Source organism: Musca autumnalis, unplaced genomic scaffold (assembly GCF_047663935.1).
Source record: "Musca autumnalis isolate F117 unplaced genomic scaffold, ASM4766393v1 scaffold_1, whole genome shotgun sequence".
Lineage (NCBI taxonomy): Eukaryota > Metazoa > Arthropoda > Insecta > Diptera > Muscidae > Musca > Musca autumnalis.
The window spans coordinates 11,550,115-11,573,289 of record NW_027411644.1 but is presented as its reverse complement, the minus strand read 5'-3'; the positions used below and the strand labels follow the sequence as shown (position 1 = coordinate 11,573,289).

The following is a 23,175-nucleotide window of genomic DNA, read 5'->3' as shown; positions in this document are numbered from 1 at the left end:
AATTGGAAAGGAGAAAATCTTTGGACCAACAGTCGGGAATGTCAGTCTCCACAGTAAAACATCTGGCAATGGTATGAGGCTGATAGACTTTGCAGCTGCAAGAAACATGGTAGTTAGCAGTACCAGATTTAAGCATCTCGATATTCATGCCTGCGTACATAAGCTGTCTTGCCTGCTTACCTTGCTTACTTCTGATAAAAGAATAAAAAAGAAAAGGGCAACCCAGTTCGAAATTTCCTCGGCCTTCTTTATTCTTTTATTTTTATTATGTCAAAAATGAAGCAGGAAAGCAAGGCAATCAAGGCCTGCGTACATAAGCTGCTTTGCCTGATTGCCTTGCTTTGCTGCTTCAATAAAAAAATAAAAGAACAAAGAAGGCCGACCCAATTTCCAACTGATGGCAACCCAGTTCGAAATTTCGTCTTTATTCTATTATTTTTATTACGTCAGAAATGAAGCAGGTAAGCAAGGCAATCAGGCAAAGCAGCTTATGTACGCAGGCCTTCAGGCAGAGCAGCTTATGTACGCAGGCCTTAAGGGCGCCTGGCTGTCCCAGATCAAAGAACAAGAAATCAAATTGATCACGGACCACTACCTTGTTGCAGCAAACGTATCTTTGCTGCCGTCTAAACGTTGCAAATAAAGCACGAACAGATATAATGCGGAAGTTGGACATCGGTAAGCTGCAATCGCAACAGATAGCCACAGCATGTTCCACTCAACTAGCCCAATTGCTTAATGAGAGCACTCCTTGTCGCGATAACATAAAACAACACAATGGCAAAATATTGCCCACACCATGCAAACAGCCGCAAAATCCATACTTGGATACCAGAGACCTCCACCAAGGAATCCATGGTATGATCAGGAGTGTCGTGATGCTACCGAAGAGAAAAATGGGGCATATAGGGCTACTTTACAATCAGTAGCAACCCGTAGCGGACAAGAGAGATATCAGGAGAAAAGGAGAGTAGAGAAACGACTTTTTCATTTCTCTTTTTTTCTTGCGGAAAAGTCGTTTCTCTTCTCTGTGAATGAAGTCCGAAAATTCTACCAAAGAGTGAAACATCAAACTGATGACTTTGGAACTGGTATATCCTCCTGTAGAGACCAGCTAGGTAATTTGGTAACTGATACAGATAGTGTACTCAGGATATGGAAAGAACATTTTTCAAAACTGTTTGTATGCTATAGCAGCGAAGACGACGAAGATACCACAGTCCCAATCCCAGAAGATTGTATAGAATGTATACCGCCCGGCTAAGATGAGGTAAACACAGCAATAAATCGGATGAAGAATAATAAGGCAGCAGAAGCCGATGGCTTACCAGCCGAGCTGTTCGAAACCGGAGGCGACACGCTAATAAGGTGTATTCATCAGCTAGTTAGCACCATCTGGCAGGAAGAACGAGTACCCGTCGATTGGAATCTGAGTATTCTGTGTCCAATCCACAAGAAGGGAGATAAGACTGTATGCTCTAACTATAGGGGCATAAGTCTACTCCCTATTGCCTACAAGATCGTGTCAGGGATATTGTGCGAACGACTAAAGCCTATGGTCAACGAGATAATTGGACCATACCAATGCGGCTTTAGACCTGGCAAGTCCACCATTGACCAGATATTTACCCTGCGGCAAATCCTGGAGAAGACCCAAGAGATGCTGATCGACACCTACCACATTTTTGTCGATTATAAAGCAGCCTGCGACAGCCCGCTGCGTTCAAAGGTATTCCAAGCCATGTCTGATTTTGGTATCCCCGCAAACTCATCCGGCTTTGTAAAATGACTTTAACTGACACGAGTCCTCAGTTAAAATAGGAAAGAACTTCTCCGAAGAGTTTGGTACCAAAATAGGTTTCAGACAAGGAGACAGCCTTTCGTGTAACCTCATCCTGCTAGAAAAGGTTATACGAGAGGCAAACGTCAAAAGAAGTGGCACAATCTACACCAATAGTCACATGTTACTTGCTTATGCTGATGATATAGACATCATGTGCCGATCAGTAAAAGAAGTAACTGATACCTTTATAAAGGTCGAAGAGAATCTGCTAAAGTGGGTCTGGCGGTAAACGGTGAGAAGACCAAGTTGATAGTGTCGACGCCAATGCGTCCATTGAGCTCGGACCGACTGTGGAAGTTGGTTCCTATAATATTGAGGTAGTAAAGACTTTGTCTACCTCGGCACCTCCGTAGACACAACAAACGCAATCAGTTGTGAAATAAAAAGAAGAATAGTATTGGCCAACAGATACTACTTTGGTTTAAGTAAGAAGTTTAAAAACAAAGCCACATCTCGTCAAGCAAAAACAACGCTCTACAAAACACTGATACTACCCGTGCTGATGTATGGCTCCGAAGCCTGGGTACTTGCGCAAGCAGACATGGCAGTGCTTGGTGTGTTTGAGAGAAAAATTCTTCGAAAGATCTACGGACCAATCTGCGTTGACGGTGAATATCGACGTCGCATGAACCACGAACTGTATCTGCTATACAACGACATCAATATAGTTAAACGTATCGAGGTGCAGCAATTGCGGTGGCTAGGCCATATCATAAGAATGAGCAATGATGAACCCGCTAAAAAGGCGTATAACTTCGAGCCACATGGCGATGCACGCAGAATTGGCAGGCCAAAGAATAGATGGCGCAAACAAGTGACGAAGAGATGACAAGGCGCGGTATTCCAAAAAACGAAGCACGAAACAGAGAGAATTGGAGATCTTTTCTTAAGCTGGGTACACATTGTCAGTTTTGAATGACAGCTTTGTTGGTGCTTGCTAGTGTGGCCGTTCATTTTTGTCATTCATCATGCAACCACAAAATATTTTGTGGTTGCATTACGGTTGGACAGTTATCGATAATAGCAAAAAATCGTCATTCAAAACTGACAATGTGTACTGTACTTTAGTTCGGTCTATGGAACAAATGATCTGTAATGGGCCAGCTAAGGCCGCCATCAGACCATCTGCTTTTTCACATGTATGGGATCAGCTGTTCTGTATATTAGTATACCCAAAGTGACTACATACATGTGAAAAAGCAGATGGTCTGATGGCGGCCTAAGTAAGTAAGTAAGTACCTTAGTCCCGGTCCCTACTAAAGTGATTTCATTGAAAAATTTCATGAAATTATGCGTTCCTCCATAGTCCCGGGCCAAACTAGAATAATTTCACTGAAATTTTAACATGAAATTATGAGTCTCTAGATTGAGTTCATAGTAGAGTAAAATCATGAAATTTCTGTAATGGGGAATTCGGCCTAAGAACACCTAATTTCATGAAATTTTTTAATGGAATTTACTCTAGTGTGGACCGGGACATACTGACGTAATTTTATGAAACTGATGTAGTGGGAAACACGATCTAAGAACGCCTATTTTCATGAAATAACACTCTTGTGTGTGAAATCACTCTAGTGTGGACCGGACTTATTAATTACATGTGCATTATGTTATCGAAAAAAAATAGTGAAAATTAGTAGATTCTTGCAGTACTGGAACAGACCAAATACATGTACATATTCCAAATTGAAATACATACATGTATTTTGTTTTTTTTTTTTTTTTTTTTTTTTAACGCACTCGCAGCACGCAATTAATTACATAAGCTCTGTTCCTTTACGTGCAAGAAACTTCAAGTTTTACCACTTTTTACTCGTCTTCCTTTACTTCAGGCACCATACAATTCATATGGGAGCAGTTTACAAGTTTTACTACTTTTACCGGTTTTACCATTTTCAAAAGATAAAGGAACAGACCAATAATGACCACATACATACCTCATTTAAACTGATACCAATTTCCAAAGGAATATCCATATTTAAGATTTCTTCTGACTTGTCATTGATGATCCTTCACTGGCCGCAACAGCTGTAGTTTTTTTTCACAAAAACTCAAATTTGATTTTCATAAATCATATTTTATTGGATCTTCTATTGTTGTTGTGAATATTTTAATTAACTAATAATAATTACAATTTTTCACACTTTTGCACACAACTTCATTTCGATACGCGTATTTGTTTCTACCGATTCGATTATACATACGTTTTTCATTTACACACTCGCGTTGCACGTAAAATTTAAAACTGAAATTATAAATCAATTTTTCTATTCTTTTGCGAAATATTTTGAAATTTTCCAAAAGAAAAGAAAACTGATCAATCAGTTTTAAAAACAAATTGAAATTAATTTTTTTCGCCAATACGTCATCAATAAATGGCTGTTTTCGCTGTTTTTTATGATACGTAATGGTTAGGAAAAAAACGAAGATAAACATAGAAAAATGTTCTAGCCAAAGCACTTAAATTGTTTAAACAATATTTAGAAAAAATTATCATAATAAACTTTGGTGAATAAATCATAACAAATCTGTGGCACAGTGGAGTGGGGTGTATAAAATTCGATTAAATACCCATGCACACAGATGGTGCATTGGGTGAAATTAAAGGCATTCTTCGGAATGTGTTTTAATTCAGTCTAAAGATGCAATATAAATGCAAGCCATTGAAAAATAAAATAGTAGATCTAGCAATGTCAAAAACAAACATGGCTACCATGGTAGAACAAAGAAGCCAATTTTAATGTATGTCTCCAACATATTGTTTTTTTAATTACATTACATATTTTGTTAATTACATCGATCAACTTAAATGCTGTAAAAACTCTTATAAGAAGGTATAATCAAAACAGTGATGGTTTAAGCAACGTCAAACGTGGCGGAAACAGAAGAAAGACGCTGACTCCTGAAGTTGTGAATTTCATTGAATCGTGAGTGGAAAGCCGACCTGGCATTACATTAAAATCCATAAAAACAAAATTTCTAACTGAGAAAAACGTGGTATATCAAAAAGCTCCATAGAGAATGAACTAAAGCAATTAAAAACAAGTAAGAACGGCTTTAAGTTCAGCCGGGCCGAACTTGTTATACCCTCCACCACAAGTTGTATTGAAGTAAAATGGAATAATTAGTTTCCTTTCGTGTATGAAGAAGACTTAATACTAAATTTCAGCAATTTCGGTAAAACAATGTGAGGCACCATTCTATTGGGGCTATTTCAAAACGTCGATCTATACCGACAAATTTCTGATGGAAAGTTTTTAGGCTCAAAGAAGACTAAATACCAAATTTCCTATATTTCGGTAAGAGAATGTGGCTAAAACTTAAAAAATACCGAAAATCAAGAAGTACGCTTCTATGGGGATATAGGAAGACGTGGACCTATACTGATAATACTCTTCTGGAATATTTTATAACTCTTGGAAGACGAAATAATGAATTTCAGCCATTTCGGTTGGATATTGATGTCACAATCTTCAGTATTACGAAAATCGGGAGGTACCGTTCTATGGGGGCTATATCGAAACGGCAATATGAAAGCGTGGACCTGTACAGACATATTTCTGGCGAACAGTTTTATATTACATTGAAGACTAAATACCAAATTTCAGCCATTTTTCGTGGAATATTGAAGACACAAACTTCAAAATACGAAAAATCGGGAGGTACCTTTCCATGGGGGCTATATGAAGGCGTGGACCTATACCGACAAATTTAAAGGGAAGGTTTGAGTACCCCCAACGAAGTTTAAATACCAAATTTCAGCCATTTCGGTGGAATATTGAGACTACAAACTTCAAAATACCGAAAATCGGGGGGTACCGTTCTATGGGGACTATATGAAGGCATGGACCGATACCGACAAAGTATTAGAGGAAAGTTTTATACCACCAACGTAGACTTAGTACCAAATTTCAGCCATTTCGGTGTGATAATGAAGCTAAAACCTTCAAAATACCGAAAATGGGGAGGTACTGTTCTATGGGGGCTATATGAAGGTGTGGCCCGATACCGACAAAATTCTAGGGGAAAGTTTTATACCCCCAAAGAAGACTACGTACCAAATTTCAGCCATTTTGGTAGGATAATGAAGCTAAAACCTTAAAAATATCGAAAATCGGGAGGTACCGTTCTATGGGGGCTATATCAAAACGTGTACCGATATATCCCATTTTCAATACCAACCATCCTGCAAGTAATAAAAACTTCTGTTCCAAATTTTGACTCTCTATCTTTAAAATTGCGAGCTGTATCTTGATTTCAACAGACAGACTGACGGACGGACATGGTCAAATCGACATAGAATTTTATGCTGATCAATAATATATATACTTTATAGGGTCTCCGACGAATATTTCGATGTGTTACAAACGGAATGACAAGTTTAATTATACCCTCCATATGGTGGAGGGTATAATTAGATTAAAACTGGTCTCTATCGAAATAGAGAGGATGAATGACCCGCGAGCTTTAGACTTAAGGCAAAACTATGCAAGAGACTTCACAGGTGTAATTTGCAGTTATTACCGCCATATTCACCAATGCTAAGCCCAATTGCCCAAAAAGACATTTTCCAAAATAAAATGTTGTGCCAGAGAGGAACTTCGTGATCTGGTAATAGATCACAACATCGTTGACGTTCAATCAGCAGGACTGATCCAATTGCGTAATGTACTTGGATCTGAGAATTTTACAGGCAGCAAACAACCACTCCTCACTGCCTGGTGACTGACAAAAATGAACGGCCACACTGGCAAGCAACCGATTATTTGAACAAAACTGATCGTGTTTTATATGAGAGGTTCCATTATGAGGCAGAATATTCTTATTGAGGCTAAGCGACAAATTATTTTCTATTTTAAGTGCATTTATAAATAAAACAGTGAAACTTAATTTTTTTATTAATTATTATTTTTTTATTGTATGAAAGGAAAACTCAATGATACATGATAATTTTAATATAAGTTCATAAAACGTATTTGCAAGTTCTTCCAACTACTTGCAAATTCTCATTTTGTTTAATTTGCTGGATGGGCTTATTGACCTGTTTATCGATACAGAGTCGGCGGAAAAGGGAACTGATGAAGTTGTTTGGTGACAACTGAAACTATAGTATTCCCTACCCTCCGCCCGCAACCATGGTAGAATAAGAAAAGGTAGCAGCAATACACAGCTGACTGGACTGGGTTGTAACGTTAGTGTCAAATTTCATATGACATTTTATACATTTATTTCTATTTCGATGTACATTAGGGACATATATTTTTTGAGAAAAAAAAATATATCATTCGGAAAAAACGATTTCCCAGAAAGGCTTCTTCATATCAATGATATGTAACCCCCTCCAAGTTCGAACGATAAGCCGCGCAGTAAATCACCGCTTGTAGAGGCGATACAACGTTTGTTAATATGTGAGGCATTTTGTTAAAATTTAAAAAAATGAAGCCCTAATAAACATGTGCTTCTTTGATTTCTAAAACAAAACATTGAAACAGCTTCTCCTTTTTCTATGAATTTCCAGCGACCCCAAACTTTTCTGCAAGAATTCTACTTTCTGCGAGAATTTATGCATTAAGTGGAATGATGTGGAAACATAAAAATTGAAAATGTAACGAATTTTCATTCATGTTTTCCTAAATATTCAACCAAATGTGAAAAATTATTAGTTTTTTAAATTCCAATAATTTATAGACATTTCCTTGTTTTGTTTACAAATACAACTGGCAGTAACGTTACAAACAAAAACAAATTCCTTTGTGGTTGTTGTTCGAGTTGTATTTGTTGTAGTATTAACTTTACCTTGTATTTGTTCTACCATGGCCCGCAACTAATCAATTTCATATCCCCTGTAAAACATTTTGTTGTTATTCAAATACTTGAATACAACAAAATATGGACTCAATCTGAAATAAACACAAAGATGTATCTATAATTTGTCCCAATGTACATTAGGCGAGTTTACTTGCGACAATTTTTCTCGTTCCCTTTTAAACTTGCCTTTTACATTTATACAAAGCAATTCTGTTCCGACAAGTTTTGTTTTCAAAACAATGAAAATTATGTCAAATACGACAAATATAAAAGGAATTGCCTGAAGATTGCCGGCACGAGCAATTTTTTTCCATTTCCATTCCCCTTACGTGTCTCTCCTAGTCCCAATTTACATTGGGCGAGTTTACTTGCGGCAATTGTCATTTTGTAGGAGAGAGAGGTGAGGCATATGGTAACCCTTTGACTCTCAGCACCCTCTCTCACCTACAAACTGACAATTGCCGCAAGTAAACTCGCCTAATGTAAATTGGGACCTACAAACAGAGACTTGCCGCAAGTAAACTCGCCTAATGTAAATTGGGACTTTCTCTTTTACTGAGCAAGCTTGTTATCGAACAGCATTTTGTAATGCCATGTTCAGACTAGCGGTAATTCGCACTCTATTCGTTGTTCGACCCCAAATTACGATACAATTACTTAATTTCCTATACAAAATTTTGAGAACGAACAACGATTTTTGTACATTGTTCAATTTAAATTACTCTCAGAACGACGATAAAATATGTCCCATCTCTAACAAATGAGAGAAATTATCGAAATAAATTAATTATGACAGGAAAAATAAAAAATTAAAAATTTATTAAAAATCCAAAACCTTTTAGAAAATCGTTTCAAATTCGCGAACAAATTTAGAAACAAAAATCAAATGCCTGCAGGAATGTCTGTATACCAAAAAGATATGTTGGCAGGTCTCTCTCTCGTTAATTATTGAAATAGAAAAATTTGAAAATATACTGAAAACACCAAAATTGTGAGAAAAAATGGAAAACATGAATGAAAATAGTAGAATTTAAAACTAAATAGATATCTGAAAGAAGGATAAATATTTTTCAGTTCATATAAAATAATTCTACCCGTATTTTGGTTGAAACTTTCTTTAAAATCAGTAAACAAAAACCATGAAAATATGAATCATGTTGCTATGAATTGTGTACCATGTCGTATGAACGGGTTAATTCGTGTACGTAATTATGTGAACGAACGACGTGATTCAAATGCTGGTATGAACATGACATAAAAGTTTGTACAAATTTGTAAAAACTTTTGAGTAAGTCCCAATTTACATTAGGCGAGTTTACTTGCGGCAATTGTCAGTTTGTAGGTGAGAGAGGGTGCTGAGAGGCAAAGGGTTACCATATGCCTCACCTCTCTCTCCTACAAAATGACAATTGCCGCAAGTAAACTCGCCCAATGTAAATTGGGACTTATCGAAGATAGAATTAACAACTTAACCCTGCGTTTACACATGACAGGACAGTTGAGTACATGTATTGATTGTCAAAACCAGACAAATGCAAAAACAATTGTAAAATTATGAATGTAAATCGTCAATTTCTTTTTTTTTTGTTCAATTTTTTTTATTGTTTGTTCGTGTTCTTTTGTTTTCAACACGTTTCAATTATTATCTCACTTATTTTTACAAAAATGTCAAAATTTTGTTAAACTGACTGTCTGTGAAAAAATGATGGACAACTGAGAGACAGCCGACAAATGTATGTATGTGTTAGTAAATCGGAGTTGTATTTGAAGACAAATTTTCTCGTGTAAGCGCCTAGTAAATGATGCATGTTTTATAAAACATGTTAGCTGTAAAATGCGTTTTGGATGTAAAAACAGTCTAATGCTAAAGGGTTGTTTACACCATGGTACAATAATTCTTAGGTAGGCCACAGCTAACAGCTGATTACAATTTTTTTTTTTTTTTTTTTTTTTGTTATGGCTTAATCTGTCAAAACCGTGTTGGCATGCAGAGTTGATATTTATTATTGGTCAAAAAATTCAACTCTGTTTTGTTTTCATTTCAACATTTCGTTCTTCTTCTTCTTTGTATACTCATCCGTTATCATTCATCAAAACAATTTTGACGTTTTAAGCCATAGCGACAGGGTTGTATTTTTTTTGGCGATTCTCATACCTGGCCTACCTATGAATTATTGTACCATGGTTTACACCATCTATCAATGTCGTATGAGATGTCAAATTTTCTACCTGCGAATGTTGTACACATAGTGTGACCACTATGAAAATTTTCATCTATCAGACCATCAGACCATCTGCTTTTTCACATGTATGACATCAGCTGTTCTGTATATTAATATACCCAAAGTGACAACATACATGTGAAAAAGCAGATGGTCTGATGGCCGCCTTAGGGAGCGCTCTATTTGATACGGCATTCTTGTATGTAAACATAAATTTATCAGCTGTTTTCTGGCATTCTCAAAAAAGAAAATGAAAAACAAAATCTTTAAAAAAAAGAAAATGGAAAGTTATATATATTTAAATATTTAGAAAAGTAAACAAAGGGTGTTTATAATGTAATTTTCAGATCGATTGGTCGAAAGAAGCAGTCTTGGAAATGATTGCTTTGTGGCGAAAACATAAATGCCTCTATAACCCCAAAAACCTATTCTATCACAACAAACATGCTAGATATTCATTTTCCTTCAACCAAAATTAAAATTTGCGCAAATTTGCAACTCAACAATAAATGTAAACAATGACAAAAACAGCTGTTTTTATATTTATAGGTTATGTCATACGAAAATAACACTTGTAGGTATGAACCATGGCACAATTACCAAGGTAGTGGCATCGTAAAATTTTGAATATGTTATGTCAAAACTTTCTTTATGTTGTTGGGGAAATTACAACAAAAATATTTTTTTTTATAAAGGGATTTGACTTTTCATATTCGATCAGCTGGTGTGATACCACTACCTGGTAGTTCTGCCATGGTATGAACGCACAAATTGAAAGTTGTATGGATGACGTCAATTTTGACAAACATAGAGAATGTCGAATGGGTGAAAGAAATGACAGCTCATATGACATTGATATATGGTGTAAACAGCCCTTAAGTGTACATTTACGAAATCCACAAGTGGATTTCGTAAATGTAAACCATGCATAATAGTTAATTTTTGCATATAATACATTTACATCGTACTGTCACAATTGCCAATTTCATAACAAATGCGTCTAGTAAATCTTCATAAAAAGAGTTAAGCGGAAAAGATTGCGATGCATCAATCCTATTATATTTAAAAACAACCATTTTCTATTATAATTCGAGCGCATTTTTAACCACGTTCATTGATGTAATTTATTTCCTGAAAAAGTCGAAAATTCCACCAACATTTAATCTACAGATCCCTAACCACAATAAACGACGCCGTCATAATCAAGAGTTCATCGGCTTCAATTTTGGTGCGTGGTTGTGGAAAAAAAGTGTGTGCGATCAAACAATTTCTAAAATTTATACATTTAAGTTTATTTTAATATTCCAATGCATAGAACGTAAACAAAAATGCCACCAACAATTAATGGAGCACCACCACCAAGCGATAAAAGACCTCAAAGGCCAACAGAAAGAAAGTAAGTTTGTGTTGATTTCTTGATTGCGTTTTGCATTTTTATAATGCCGCATTTTTCCTTCTTTGCATTTTTTTCTAGGTCGGAAATAATATGCCGCGTCAAATATGGCAATAACTTACCTGATATTCCATTCGATTTGAAATTCCTACAATACCCTTTCGATAGCAACCGTTTTGTCCAATACAATCCTACTTCATTGGAACGCAACTATAAATATGATGTGTTAACTGAACATGATTTGGGTGTCACCATTGATCTTATTAATCGTGACTTGTACCAGGCCGATCCATATGCCCAACTTGATCCGGCAGATGAAAAATTATTGGAAGAAGATGTTCACACACCACACGATTCGGTACGTTCCAAACAGCATTCACGAAGTGTTTCATGGTTGCGTAAATCCGAATATATTTCCACGGAACAAACTCGTTTCCAACCTCAGAACTTGGAGAATATTGAAGCTAAAGTGGGTTACAATGTTAAAAAATCACTGCGTGAGGAGACATTGTATTTGGATCGTGATGCCCAAATCAGTGCTATTCAGAAGACATTTAGTGACACGAAGAATGACATCACGAAGCATTACTCCAAACCCAATGTGGTGCCAGTGGAAATTATACCTTTGTATCCAGATTTCAAGAATTGGAAGTACCCATGTGCCCAGGTTATATTCGACAGCGATCCTGCACCGGCGGGCAAAAATGTTCCAGCTCAGCTGGAAGAAATGTCTCAGGCTATGATTCGTGGTGTCATGGACGAAAGTGGAGAACAGTTTGTGGCCTACTTCTTGCCCACTGAATCAACTTTGGAGAAGAGACGTGTTGATTTCGCCGATCAAGTCTTGTACAAGGACGAAGAGGAATATGAATATAAAATTGCCCGTGAATACAACTGGAATGTCAAGAGTAAGGCCTCAAAGGGCTACGAAGAGAATTACTTCTTTGTTATGCGTCAAGATGGTGTCTACTATAATGAACTGGAGACACGTGTGCGTTTGAACAAACGTCGTATGAAGGTTGGCCAACAACCAAGCAACACTAAGTTGGTTGTGAAACATCGTCCTTTGGAAGCCAATGAACATCGCATGCAACGTTATCGTGAACGTCAATTGGAACCACCAGGCGATGATGATGAAGAAGAAGAATTGGAAGAGGAAGAAGAAGAAGAGGAGGAGGAGGTGCAACAAACACCAGCGCCTGATGATGGCAAAGATAAGGATGAAGAGCAAGTTCAACGTGAAAGAAAATCTCGTTCACGTTCCAAATCGGCAAAGTCGCAATCTCGCTCCAGATCGAGGTCACGTTCTGGATCTGGCTCTTCTGATAGGTCCCGATCAAGATCAAAATCTGGATCCAGATCGGGTTCAGGTTCAGAAGGATCAAGAGCTTCCTCGCGTTCTAAATCACGTAGCCGATCAAAATCAAAGTCAAAATCGAGATCTAGATCACGTTCAGCATCGGGATCGCGTTCTCGTTCACGCTCCCGTTCGCACTCGGGCTCGCGTTCACGTTCGGCCAGTCGTTCGCGATCACGCTCCAAATCTGCCTCAAAATCACCATCCAGATCTCGTACACCTAATAGTAAAGCTGGCTCCCATAAATCTGGTTCCAGATCACGTTCTAATACTCGGTCACGATCACGTTCAAAAAGTGGTTCACGTTCGCGTTCTCGTTCGCGCAGTGCTTCAGGCTCAAGATCACCATCACGTTCTCGTAGTAATACACCATCCGGCTCTGGTTCTGGCACAGCATCTGGAAGTGGTTCAGAAGGTGAAGATTAGGCAAGAGGACATCCATAAGACAATGGTAATATTTTATGTAAAACATTTGTAGAGTTTTATTATTTTATGATTTTGGAATTTCAATATAAATATTTCAATTTAAATGTAATCATTTGGCTTTCTTTTTATCGGGTAATTCTAATGAGACCACGCTCAATCTGGCCGAAGAAGTTTGCTTAAACTCTGATGCCTCAGATTGCGATGAACGTGAAGTAAACATTTCTGCAAAAGAAAAAAAAAACAACAATATTTGTTCTCAATAAATTGAAAAAAAAAATGTTTGAAATTTAGACACTTGCCTTTGGAAGAGGTGTAGGACATCATATCAAAGGAGGTATCACTGCGCCAAGATACCGAGCTGCGAGTCTTTTGAAGCATGTGTGGCATTTTCAGGCCACGATCTAATAGTTGTCGTGCAATTTTTGGTCCCAGTTCAAAATCTGCATAAGCAATTTCTCCCAACTGATTAAGGACATTTAGGTTACGCTTTTCCAACTCCCTTAAATCCAGGTCTTGATCAAATAGTCTTAAGAATTCTTCACTAATGGCTCTTTGTCTTATTGCCTTTAGGGCAGTTTTTAATTCACGTTCAGCCCGCGTTAATTTATTTGCCTGATCTTGTAGCTCTTTTTTCAACTTGGCCAGGAAATCAGAATTTTCACATCTAGCAAAGTAAGGTAAGGAAATAAGTATTCTGTATTATGATTGAATTTTTATGGTTACTCACTTCTTATTAGTTTCTTTTGTTAGCAGCCTCTCAAGTTCATCCCTTTCCTTGCAAGCTTCCTGGGTCTTTTGTTCCAACTCGTGAAATTCTTGGCGAAGATTTCTCAGAGCATTCAAAGATGCACAATAATTGACTTGTAGTTGCTTAAGCTCAGCACTGGCTTCCTCTAAAAGAAATGCGAATACGTTTTGAAGACATGTTTAGGGTTAAGTTAAAAATTTTGCCTTACCTCCATCTTGAATTTTTTGCATTTGTTTGCGATAAACGTCGTTGCTGTTGTTCAACAAAGCCAAGGTGTTTTGAAGTGCCTCGATTTCCTTTTCCGCCTTGAGAACCCGTTCATTTAGCTCATTTCCCTCATCCAATAGCATTTGTTTTTCCTGAGCCGTTTCCACTCGCAATTGTGTGGCTGTGACCATCGAGCCATCTTCATTGACACCCAACAATTTTGTTGTCAATTCAAAACGTGCCTTCACTGCATCGATGTGTTTTCTCCTCTCAGCTATGTCTGCTTTCAGTGTACTCAACTCTTCCAATTGATGTTTACGTTTTAAATTTAAAACATCCATTTGACTTTTTATCTCGACCATACGATCTCGAATGGTTCGATTTAAATGCATTCGATGCTTGGCGAGATTATAGACACTATCTTCACATTTATTAATTTCTTCTTCAAATTCATTGGCTCGCATCTTCAAAATACTCAGCTCCACTATCAGTTCTTGATTGCGTTTGTTTTCTTCTTTAATGCGTTTTTGACCACCCTCGCAATAGACCTGAGCTTCTTTGATTTTGAAATTAACTGCATCCAACTGAGCCATATCTTTGTTGTAGGTTATGGTCAGTTTACGCATATCATCTTCGAGTTTTTTGTTCTGCTGTTGAGTAGCCTGAACGCCTTTTTGTAATTTTGTATGCCGTTCTTCAAGCTCAGCCAAATAGAATTGGTTTCTTTGTTCAATTTCGGGATCTATACAACTGCCTTGTAAATGTAAAATGCGTCGTTCCAATTGGAGTAATTTAAAGGACTTTAAATGAAAAGATATAGAATAGTTTTCAATTTGATATAGAATAGTTATGAAAGATAATCTATATATTCTGGATCAGCACAGAAATCTACATCTTGATCACCATAAAATTCTGTGACGATGTCCGTCTTTTCGTCCGATCGTCAGTCTGTTGATATCAAGATACAGCTCGCAATGTTACTCCTAGGATGTTTGGTATTGAATTGTATGTGTTATATCGGTCCACGTTTTGATATAGTCCATAAAGAAATGACCACATTATTCACCCAAAGTGACTGAAATGTGCTATTTAGTTGTATAAAATATTCCCCAGGAATTTGTCGGTACAGGTCCACGTTTCGGTATAGCGGCCATAGAACGCTACTGTCCGAATGGCTTTGGTATTTAGTCTCCGTTGAAGAAGAGAATAGACGATATTGGTCCACGTATTCATATAGCCCACATAAAATGGTAGCGACAATTTTTCGTTTTTTAGGGTATTTGGATTATTCAAAAGAAATTGCTAAAATCCGCTACACACTAAGGGTATAAAATATTTCTTTGGTGAGTTGTTGGTATAGGTCAAGTTCAGATATTTCCCTCATAGAACTGCACAGACCAATATTCGGTATTTTAAAGGATTTCACCACATTATCGAAATGGCTTAAATTGGTATATAGTCTTCGCTGGGGGTATAAAGCTTCTCACAGAGAAGCTGTCCACGATTTAATATAGACCCCGATTTAATATAGTACCGTCAGATTTTGAATATTGAGTGGGGTTTTTACACATTTTCTGACAGAAATGTGGTTATAAAAATTCAATTCGGAAAATTGTAAATATAGGGCGATGTCATGGTAGGATCACCGCATAACGATACCACCCGATGTGATGAAGGAAAATGTGAAATTTCCAACTAAAATAGGTGTTACTTGGTATTTCGGATTCTCGACCAATATAGGTCCATGTTTTAACTCCGGTTTTACTTGTTTTTGGGTTTCGTTAAAAAGCAAAAACATTTCTTTAGACTCTGTTTATACCCTACACCACACTATGGTAAGGGGTATTATGTCTTTGTGCATTTGTATGTAACATACAAAAGGAAATGAAATAGACCCATAGTTCCTTTTGGGGATATACATATAATCACTTTCTGAGTCGATTTATACATGTCCGTCCGTCTGTCCATGTATTTTTGTTCGCATTTTTTGTCTGTTTCAGCTGAAAATTGGGGACTACAATTTTTTTAGCCATGGGAAGAACGCTATTGCTTTTGGTGAAAATCGGTTCAGATTTGGATATAGCTCCCATATATATTTTCGCCCGATTTCACGTATTTGCTGCACCAAACACGCTATATACGTCCGATTTTGATGAAATTTGGAATGTTTGGCTGAATTCGGTCTACAAATAAGTGTGCCAAATTATATCGACATCGGTTCAGATTTGGATATAGCTCCCATATATATTTTCGCCCGATTTCACGTATTTGCTGCACCAAACACGCTATATACGTCCAATTTTGATGAAATTTTGAATGTGTGACTGAATTCGGTCTACAAATAAGTGTGCCAAACTATATCGAAATCGGTTCAAATTTGGATATAGCTCCCATATATATTTTCGCCCGATTTCACGTATTTGCTGCACCAAACACGCTATATATTTCCGATTTCGATGAAATTTTGAATGTGTGACTGAATTCGGTCTACAAATAAGTGTGCCAAATTATATCAACATCGGTTCAGATTTGGATATAGCTCCCATATATATTTTCGCCCGATTTCGCGTATTTGCTGCACCAAACACGCTATATACGTCCGATTTTGATCAAATTTGGATTGTTTGACTGAATTCGGTCTACAAATAAGTGTGCCAAATTATATCGACATCGGTTCAGATTTGGATATAGCTCCCATATATATTTTCGGCCGATTTCGCGTATTTTCTGTACCAAACACGCTATATACGTCCGATTTTGATGACATTTGGAATGTTTGACTGAATTCGGTTTAGAAATAAATGTGCCAAATTATATCGAAATCGGTTCAGATTTTGATATAGCTCCCATATATATTTTCGCCCGATTTCACGTATTTGCTTCACCAAACACGCTATATATTTCCGATTTCGATGAAATGTGGAATGTGTGACTGAATTCGGTCTAGAAATAAATGTGCCAAATTATATCGACATCGGTTCAGATTTGGATATAGCTCCCATATATATTTTCGGCCGATTTCGCGTATTTTCTGTACCAAACACGCTATATACGTCCGATTTTGATGAAATTTGGAATGTTTGACTGAATTCGGTCTACAAATAAGTGTGCCAAATTATATCGAAATCGGTTCAAATTTGGATATAGCTCCCATATATATTTTCGCTCGATTTCACGTATTTTCTGTACCAAACACGCTATATATTTCCGATTTCGATGATATTTGGAATGTGTGACTGAACTCGGTCTGGAAATAAATGTGCCAAATTATATCAAAATCGGTTAAGATTTGGATATAGCTTTTTTTATACCCTCAGCATTTATGCCAACGAGGGTATATAGACTTTCATACGGGCAAAATGTGCCTCATTGAAATAATGGTTTTAGACCCCAAGTATGTTTGGACGAAATGTGTTTCAGACAATTTGGAGTCGATTGAGCAATGTCCGTCCGTCTGGCTGGAGCGCACGATAACTCTCGAACGGATGAACCGATTCGGTTCAAATTTTGGCTTTCGTAATATTTTGCCCAAACTTAGTTTAAGTTCGAAGATGGGCTATATCGGCCCACTCCTTCCGGTCAATCCCACGGCAGCGGGTTCTTTCGTACCGGATTGACCCGAAACCATTGTGTTTCGGCCAGCGGCTGCCAACCCAGCATAAAACCTACGTTTTTATGCTGCTACAACAACAACTCCTTCATGTACCTCCCCCACAAAAGTTCGAAAATGTTCGGAAAATTTGTGCGCACGATAACTCTTGAAGGGAGTAACCGATTTAGTCCATACTTTGCCCATCGTGAAATGTGCACCAGACTTAGATAAGGTTTCAATATGGACCCAATCGGTTCAGTCCTTCGGGTACCTCCCACACAAAATTTCGGATAAGTTCCGTTTAGGACCATCTCTCGAATCGCTTTGATTTTTGTTTTAGCAACTTGTATTCACTGCCCCCGATACGACGGTATAAGTTTCATTAGGGGCAAGTCCATACTTCCTGAGAAAATAGCCTGAAAGTTGCAAAAAAAACCCCTATGACACCGTGTGAGGTGGTTGCAGCGCAAGATAACTCTCGAACACGTCTGCCGATTCGGTCCAAAATTTGGCCTTAGTAATAATTTGTCCAAATATAGTTTAAGTTCGAAAGCCATATCGGTCCACTCCTTCAGGTACCTCCCCCACAAAAGTTCAAACATGTTCGGAAAGATTGTGCGTACGATAACTCTTGATGGGAGTGACAGATTTGGTCCATACTTTACACATCCTAATATATCTACCAGATATAGATCAGGTTCAAACCCCCTATGGTACCATATGTAGTGGCTGGAGATCCATTCTTTTTAGTATCCCCTCCACAAAACTTTTGATCTTTAATCCTAATCAACATTTTTGTCGGTTCAAACGCCCAAAATTTTTAAAACCCCCTAAATACATGGGTTTTTGGGAAAAAATTGTTCCAATATACACAGGCTGCGGGTATATCTCTGTCGGCAAAGCCGACTGATACTTTTTTACTTGTTACATATTCACAGTGGTGTAGGGTATCATATAGTCGGCCCCACCCGTCTTTGATCCTTTCCTTACTGGTTTAGATATTTTAAAGATTTAAGATATTGTATCCTTGAAATCAGGACCATTAAGACTGACTGACTCTAAATGATACGACCATATCCTAACAGTGCTTCAACTGCACTTAAACAAATTAGTATTCCATCAGCCTTTAGGCTGAATCGAAATAATTGTTAAACGAAAACCCTTTATGAAAATTTGGACTTTATTAGGCATTTCCGTCAAGCTAAATAGAAAGCCGAACGGGAAGTTTTCGTTCGTTCATAACTCTCTGCAAACATCTAAAAACCAAACCCCTTACGTTACCACCATAGATCTGATATTATCTAAACTTAAATTATTCCGGGTTACATACCAATTCATAATTACATTCCGTTTGTTTGCGCAAATCTTTCTCAGTGGCCTCCATGCTTTTTAGAATAGCCGATGTTGTTGACACAATACCACGATTATCCACCTAAAATCAATGGATGTCATCATATCTTTTCAAATAAAATAAATTGTAGCTTATATACCGATAAGGCCAAACCATCTTCTCGAAATTTGGCCAATTGTAATTGTGATCGATAAATTAGACCATTAATACGATCCGTTTCTTTATTGACTGTCTTTTGGGCTCTATCTTCGACATCCATTAAATCTTCTAGGGTCTGTAAACGCTGCTGGGCACTCATGTTCTTGTCGGACATAGAACGCAAACGTTCTTCCAATTTGGCCACAATTTTTTCTGCATTATCCAATTCTATGAGGCAATCTTCTTTGGTTTTCAGGGAGCGACGATTTTCCGCACGCTGTTGCTGAACACGGTTGGCCAGATTTTGTAACTCTTTTTGAATGAGGTCCACCTGGAAAATTCGTAGCCGTTGTTTTTTTTTAATATTTGTAAATTATGAAAATTTTAAATAGCCTCACCTCATTGGTTTTTAGAGCAACTGCATCAATTAGCCTTTGCATTTCTTCTTTCATGTCAGAAGTCTCGGAATTCAATAACTCTATACCCGCTTCTACTTCACGATTATTTTCTATGATTTCACTCAACTTATTATCCATGTCCTTTAACGTTTTTGCTATCCTTTGAGACTGGTTACGCAAATCAATCAAAGCCATTTCACTGTTGCGTATATCCTTTTCACGTTGTGACATTTGACTTGCTGCCAATTTCCAGGTTTCCACCATAGAGCGGCGTTCCGCATGAGCAGTACGATATAAATTTGCCGTACACTCCAAATTACATTCCAATGTCTTCTGTTCATCGTACATGTGTATGAGTTTTTGCCGACACTTGTCTATTTCGGCATTTAATTTTTCACGTTTCTGATTTTGCTGTTTGGCTCTCATCTGATCATCCTTGTAGTACATTTCGATGAGTTGATACCCCTTATTGCCATCCTCCATGGCCTTGCGCCATTCGATCAAAGCTGTTTTTGCCCATTTGATGCGATTCGTTAGATTATCAATATTTTGTTTACATGTACATATTTCCCCTGTAACGATGGGTTGAAAAAGTTTTAAACAAACGGCTTACACAACTCAGCTTTTCCTCAACACTTACTTTCTGTCTTTTCCATGTACATGTTAAAGTTCTTCAATTCTTTGTCTGAATTCTTTACATCTTCCTTTAGCTTGGAGTGTTCTCTCATAGCAATCTTGTAGAGATGGGCCTCCGTTCGAACATCCGATTGATAGGCGTTTAGCAGTTTCTAAAAAATGAAGTTTGTAAAGATTCATTGTGGGATTCTAATTTCGTTGTGGGGCTCAATACTCTTCCAATTGCTGGCCAGCTTTCGCCTATCTTACCAAATTATGATTAATTGTGATTTCGGCATTTTTGGAATGTTCATGCAACTTCTTGAGACGTTCATCCGTTTGCTGCTGGTATTCCAAAGCCTCATCCTTTTTCTCCTGCAGATTTCGAATTTCATCCAAAAGCAAACGGTTTTCTTCATTTGCCATGGGTATTTCAGACAACGAATTCCAATTCATTGCCTGCATGGCTTTTCGAATCACTTCATCGTCCATTTTTGCGGAATAGGTTTTTTATTTATCTTTTTTCCAATTTTCTTCCTTGAGTTTGAATTGTAAAAATGTCAGTGAAACAATAGAAGAATTTTTTAAATTCCTACGTTACCAAACAAACGTGTGGCCAAACAAACTATAGAAACAGTTTGTTTATAACGGTGTGGACATAGCGACGGTCAGAAAACTACTATAGAAGCGAATAGGAAGAGCATGCGCTGCTTTTTTAAATGGGAAAAATCCTTTTCAAGAATCTTTTATTTTAATGAGCTCTAACGAATACGAATAAACATTTAATTTGCTATACTACAATGGTATGCACGCCCGCCTTCCAGTGTGATGTTGGCAAAATACCCCTCAGTGTGATGTTGGCGAAATATCCTGAGTATTTGAGTCATGAAATCTTCTCTAGAAGTGGTGTCCGGACTCGGCAATAAAAAGTAGGTAGTACTAAGTAGGTAGTATCACTGAGCCAATATGAATCGGTGAACTCATTGATATGAAAAAAGTCTCCCTCGTCCCTTCTGTGATGTTTGTGGAGCAATTTTTATACCCTCCACCATATGGTGGGTATAATTAAATTTGTAATTCCGTTTGTAACACATCGAAATATTCGTCGGAGACCCTATAAAGTATATATATTATTGATCAGCATAAAATTCTATGTCGATTTGACCATGTCCGTCTGTCCGTCCGTCCGTCTGTCTGTTGAAATCAAGATACAGCTCGCAATTTTAAAGATAGAGAGTCAAAATTTGCCACAGAAGTTTTTTTACTTGCAGGATGGTTGGTATTGAAAATGGGATATATCGGTTCACGTTTTGATATTGCCCCCATAGAACGGTACCTCCCGATTTTCGGTATTTTTAAGGTTTTAGGTTCATTATCCTACCAAAATGGCTGAAATTTGGTACGTAGTCTTCTTTAGGGGTATACAATTTTCCCCCAGAATCTTGTCGGTATCGGTCCACACATTCATATAGCCCCAATAGAACGGTACCTCCCGATTTTCGGTATTTTTAAGGTTTTAGCTTCATTATCCTATCAAAATGGCTAAAATTTGGTACGTAGTCTTCTTTAAGGGTATAAAATTTTCCCCCAGAATTTTGTCGGTATCGGTCCACACATTTTTATAGCCCCCATAGAACGGTACGTCCCGATTTTCGGTATTTTGAAGGTTTTAGCTTCATTATCCTACCAAAATGGCTGAAATTTGGTACGTAGTCTTCTTTAGGGGTACAAAACTTTCCCCCAGAATTTTGTCGGTATCGGTCCACACCTTCATATAGCCCCCATATAACGGTACCTCCCGATTTTCGGTATTTTGAAGGTTTTAGCTTCATTATCCTACCAAAATGGCTGAAATTTGGTACGTAGTCTTCTTTAGGGGCATAAAATTTTCCCCCAGAATTTTGTCGGCATCGGTTCACACCTTCATATAGCCCCCATAGAACGGTAACTCCCGATTTTCGGTATTTTGAATGTTTTAGCTTCATTATCACACCGAAATGGCTGAAATTTGGTACTTAGTCTACGTTGGTGGTATAAAACTTTCCCCCAGAACTTTGTCAGTATCGGTCCATGCCTTCATATAGCCCCTGTAGAGCGGTACTTCCCGGTTTTCGGTATTTTGAAATTTGTGGCCTCAATATTCCACCGAAATGGCTGAAATTTGGTATTTAGACTTCGTTTGGGGTACTCAAACTTCCCCTTTAAATTTGTCGGTATAGGTCCACGCCTTCATATAGCCCCCATGGAAAGGTACCTCCCGATTTTTCGTATTTTGAAGGTTGTGTCTTCAATATTCCACTAAAATGGCTGAAATTTGGTATTTAGTCTTCAATGTGATATAAAACTGTTCGCCAGAAATATGTCTGTACAGGTCCTTGCTTTCATATTGCCCCATTTCTGACTAAAATTCGTCGGTGTAGGTCCACGTTTCGATATAGCCCCCATAGAACGGTACCTCCAGATTTTCGTAATACTGAAGATTGTGACGTCAATATCCAACCGAAATGGCTGAAATTCGTTATTTCGTCTTCCAAGTGTTATAAAATATTTCAGAAGAGTACTATCAGTACTGGTACACGTCTTCCTATATCCCCATAGAAGCTAACTTCCTGATTTTCGGTATTTTTTTAGTTTTAGCCACATTCTCTTACCGAAATATAGGAAATTTGGTATTTAGTCTTCTTTGAGCCTAAAAACTTTTCGTCAGAAATTTGACGGCATAGATCGACGTTTTGAAATAGCTCCCATAGAATGGTGCCTCACATTGTTTTACCGAAATTTCTGAAATTTAGTATTAAGTCTTCTTCATATCCGAAAGGAAACTAATTATTCCATTTTACTTCAATACAACTTGTGGTGGAGGCCCGGCCGAACTTAACGCCGTTCTTACTTGTTATTATTGCTTCATTTGATGTAAATGTGTCCTTTCCGCAAGGAGTCGTTTTCTAGGAATTCCTTTGAGGTATTGTATTTCCAGATGCTTTTTCGTCACAACTTCCATATTAGCTCTTCTTAGATTGCTATTAAGAAAATCTGACGGCTTCTGATCTGTTTGCCTTTGTATTTTAATCTTGTGT

General features: G+C 37.5%; 2 protein-coding genes across 2 annotated transcripts in view; one reads left to right on the top strand and one right to left on the bottom strand.

The window, feature by feature from the left end:
* Positions 1-13,158, top strand: part of atms (RNA polymerase II-associated factor 1-like protein antimeros) — a 62,630-nt gene extending 49,472 nt beyond the window's left edge. Inside the window, exons 2-3 of the mRNA XM_073966028.1 lie at positions 11,044-11,269; positions 11,348-13,158. Of these exons, the coding sequence (XP_073822129.1) occupies positions 11,202-11,269; positions 11,348-13,049 (1,770 nt within the window). The 5' untranslated portion in view covers positions 11,044-11,201 and the 3' untranslated portion in view covers positions 13,050-13,158. The remainder of the gene's footprint in view (positions 1-11,043; positions 11,270-11,347) is intronic.
* Ccdc39 (Coiled-coil domain containing protein 39) lies at positions 13,081-20,839 on the bottom strand. The gene is made up of 10 exons (XM_073966020.1): positions 20,700-20,839; positions 20,369-20,635; positions 20,124-20,271; positions 19,484-20,055; positions 19,087-19,416; positions 18,927-19,028; positions 14,006-14,804; positions 13,777-13,942; positions 13,349-13,713; positions 13,081-13,271 (listed from the first exon to the last, which is right to left on the bottom strand). The coding sequence occupies exons 2-10, from the start codon at positions 20,588-20,590 to the stop codon at positions 13,159-13,161; spliced, it is 2,817 nt and encodes a 938-aa protein (XP_073822121.1). The 5' UTR covers positions 20,591-20,635; positions 20,700-20,839; the 3' UTR covers positions 13,081-13,158.
* Between the last annotated feature and the right edge of the window lie 2,336 nt (positions 20,840-23,175).